At 41.2% G+C, this 4,265-nt stretch overlaps 1 protein-coding gene across 1 annotated transcript; it reads left to right on the forward strand.

Moving 5' to 3' along the window:
* Nucleotides 1–384: 384 nt before the first annotated feature.
* On the forward strand, nucleotides 385–3,897 carry LOC311375823 (transcription factor COE3-like; the record flags this gene model as incomplete). Its single annotated transcript, XM_084490869.1, has 5 exons — nucleotides 385–648; nucleotides 926–1,082; nucleotides 1,408–1,471; nucleotides 1,721–1,776; nucleotides 3,824–3,897. Coding segments are annotated over exons 1-5 (482 nt in total), but the record flags the coding sequence as incomplete, so codon positions are not given.
* Nucleotides 3,898–4,265: the final 368 nt, after the last annotated feature.

Genomic DNA, 4,265 nt, shown 5'->3' on the forward strand with positions numbered 1-4,265 from the left:
TCCACGGTGATCAGCCTCTGCCTCGTGTTTGTCTTGTGGAGAAGCAGCAGCACCTTTTCCAGGAGTGCTTTATTCAACTCGAGTCCTGACGCTTTTGGACGCGGTGCTTCGGGGATGTCGGCACTTTGAGAGCTGCAGCATCACCCAAACAACCCAAACAACTGCCATCGATTTTTCTGTGAATAGCAACAAAAAAACAAAACAACAGAAAAAACAAAAAAACAAAGAGGAACAATAGCAACAACAAAAAAATCGCGTCTATTGAACAATTCACGTTTTTTTTCTTATTCTTGTTCCCCAGTCTGTGGATAGCACTCCAACTAAGTACGGCACTTTGAGACTTGTTCACATCGTTCCAAGTCAGGACAGACAGAAGAGGGAGACGAGACCTGTGGACCAGCCGTTCCCTCGCACCGCTCACGACTGATCCCGCAAAACCCTGAAGGATACCGCGTGTGGACGTTTATTTACCCTCATTTCGCAGGAGGCTCCCCCTTTTGCACGCAAATTGTCCTAAATGTTTGGGATTCAGGAAACTATATCGCGGGGTGGCACCACGATGAAGGAGGAACCGCTCGGTGGGCTCAATTCGGTCCGCTCGTGGATGCACACAGCTGGGGTGGTGGACGCGAACACAGCCGCCCAAAGGTACGCATGCCAAATCATCTGATTTTCTCACGCATTCCTCATATCGACCCTCAATCCCCTCAATACTCTGTATCAATTACGGTCTCCCAATGCCCCCCTTCGGCTTTCCCCCTTCTTTCATTACCAGCAGTTCGCCCTTATTGTGACAAATCAAGAAATATCCCGCGCTCCAAAACGTCCTTGTGCATCTCTGCAATGTTTTCATCAGCAGCTCCATCATCATCTCTCCCTCGTGTGCGGTACTTAACCGAGCTGCTCTCTCCTTCTCTCCCCGCAGCGGTGTTGGCTTGGCACGGGCACATTATGAAAAGCAGCCCCCCTCCAACCTCAGAAAATCCAATTTTTTCCATTTCGTCCTGGCCCTGTACGACAGACAGGGTCAGCCAGTGGAGATCGAGAGGACAGCTTTTGTGGACTTTGTGGAGAAGGACAAAGTAAGCAACAACCAAACAAATGTAGTGTATTCCTGTGAGCAGGGATAGTCCGTGCATGTTTTTTTGTGCAATTACATTATGTGTCGTTTGAAATGTCAACCAGGTGCAGGAGAAGGAAGGAGTCACGAATATGAATCAATATAATATCTGTTTTATTTTGTATTTTTTTTAATAATTCGCTGTGGCCACAAAGTGGTTGTAAGCCTTGAGTAAGGGGTCAGACTTCACTCTTTTAACAAACCATACAACCAGATGTGTGGAAAAAAACGTATATATTATATTTCTCTGTGGATGGTTAATTTTCACCAATTATTGTTTCCACCAGGAACCAAACAGTGAAAAAACTAACAATGGGATACATTACAAACTACAGTTATTGTACAGCAATGGTGAGTTCTGCATTCAATATATAGCCAAACAACACAAAATACAACAAAAATAAATACAACTTTACTTGTAATACTACTAATAATACAAATAATACAAATAACAACAAACTTTGTAAATGACTGAAATTGACATCCCAACGCTCGCTATTCTGTTTTTTAATCGGTGTCAAAGGGACAAATTCCTCTGCCCCTTTTACTGCCTGCCTGTCCAAATGAACGTCCTAACAAATCATGTATTTCATTCCCCAGGAGTCAGGACAGAACAGGATCTTTACATACGGTTAATCGATTCAATGACAAAGCAGGTAAGCAACTGTTTCTTCTTTTACAATTTGAATGCACCCTTTTCTGTGGCTCCCGGGGTATACTTAGACTTGAGTGTCAGTCCCTCTGCCATGTGTTCATTCTGAGATGCGTTTGAAGGGCATTGTGTGAGCAGAAACATTGAAATATAGATTACTGTTTGCCCGAAAGGAAAGGGCAGCTCCCCTTTCGCGTGTTTGGTCGTGTAATATTACAACACTCCCAAATGTTCAGCAGTGCTTGGACAATTTAAGTCATTATTCAATATTTACAAATAATAACGGTAGGCCTAATAATGATAGGTAAATAATCTAAATAACCAATTAAAGCGATTAAAAAAAATACACTTTCATTTTTGTATAGGCCTACATATATTTTATTCCCATAAAATATCCAGTCAATCTATATTTCAGTGTGCTTATAAAACAATTATCCAACGCGGTGGAAGTTTTTTTGGTTAAATATATATATCATACACACCGGCCTACATTTAGAAAACCCATTAGAAATGAAAGTATGGGGCGACCCCGTTTGTGCATGTGAGTTGTGCGTTTCCTTTTTTAACTGGAGGGTTAAAAACAGCCCGGATAGAGCCGTGAAGCCACTGTAGTCGCAGGCATGCATTCCTGTGCGAATGATCCGAGTCAATGACGCAGAACAAGCAGTTTATGGATTTCTGTTTCTACAGCTGCAAAGAGCGACATAAATCAAAGCAATATAGATAATCGCATTGCCCCCCCTCCCCCCTCCCCCCACCCCTCAACTAAAAGATACACCGCGTCGAGCAGAATAACAATTTACATCAAGGATGTTCCCTTTTTAAATTTTATTTTTAAATGTCACTTTTTTTTATTATTTATTTCCGAAGTCATGTTCAAGTTTGTCGGCAACGCAATAAATTAAACGATGCAAAAAAAAACCCTGACAGCTCGTAGAATAATAAAAAAGATTTATCCTCTATTGCTTTGAAATTTTAGTTCAAACATGGCGTTTTTTTTTCTCTCTGATCACTTAAAGGCCTGTATCTGGTACTGGATGTAGTGTGTGTGTAGTGCCTACTATGGCAGCAGCAACCACTTTACAAGTTCTGGTGTTGAGCCTGAGTACAGCCTACGAGGGATGGAGTGGCTCGCATCCGGAGAGAAGGGGAGACAGGAGGGGAGGCATCGAGGAGGGAGCGAGAGGGAGAGGGAAGAACTGATAGCTCCCGCGCCATCTGTTTCAGCCAATGCTCAAAAATTACTCAACCGTACCGCCAGACACCGCTTTTTATCCACAGAAAGATCATTGTTAGCGGCTCAAAATAAACAACAGATTGCCCATTAACACTTTCCCCCAAATATCCCCAGATTATAAGCATATTGATGGCACTTCTATTGGATCTCTCGTCGTGAAAATCCCTCTGTCGCTTTCTCTCCCTCTCTCCCCCTTTCTCTATTTAGCCCTCTCTTTATCTCCGTGTTGAAATGTTTTTTTTACTCCTATTGTGGCATGCAAAATAGCTAATGATGATAATTATGATAATTAGGCGTGGTTTTTAATAGTATGTTATACAGACACTGGTAATAATGCTATATAAATAATAATAAAAAATATCTATAGGTCTACGTTACTAACACTTATAATTAAAAACAATTGCTGCATTATTATTTATGTTATCTATAATATAAATACAATAAAGGCCATGACCTTTATAACATTAATATAATTATTAATATTAAAATTATTCATAATACAAATGCTATTAATTTAATAGTAATTGGTCGTGTTATGCTGTTTCAATAATATATTTAAGTCCTTATTTATTGGTGGCCAAATATAGTACTCAAGAGGTTTTTGATAAAATGCACATTGAATATTTTATTGTGTTAAAGCATAACCTACATAAATCCCTAATTCATAAATATTGGTAATTCTCTTTTTACATAGTGTGTATCTTACTGTAACTCATTTCTACGTCCGTGATAATTGTGAGGTGATGGTGTGACCCCTGGTTCCTCCCTGGTGTATTTAACGTTTCGCCCCCTTCCCCTGTCTCTCCCTCCAAAGGCGATAGTGTACGAAGGCCAAGACAAGAACCCAGAAATGTGTCGAGTTCTCCTTACCCACGAGATAATGTGCAGGTAAGCATATCGCGTCGTGTGTGTCCATCCATTCAGCAGACACTGGCGGAAGACATTTCACCACGAGGCCACGTCGAGCTCTGAGCTGAGCCATGATGCAATCATGTATCAAGTATAGGCGGCTATATTCAATCATGCCTAGCACAGACAAAAAACCCTGATCATATAATATGATGACTATCGCTCTGACACCGGGAACTATATTGGACTTGGACTATTCATGCAGACCCCTCACATCGACTATAAACGACACATTCTCCCTCCAAAAAAAAACCTCAACACGCTCTCGAAGGCATATTTAGATTTGGGATAAGTCTGTCGACTGTCTCTCATCGTCACAGTTATCAGTTTATCGACTCTCCCTGCTG

This window comes from Micromesistius poutassou (genome assembly GCF_964030765.1).
Source record: "Micromesistius poutassou genome assembly, contig: SCAFFOLD_6424, whole genome shotgun sequence".
In the NCBI taxonomy this organism is placed as follows: domain Eukaryota; kingdom Metazoa; phylum Chordata; class Actinopteri; order Gadiformes; family Gadidae; genus Micromesistius; species Micromesistius poutassou.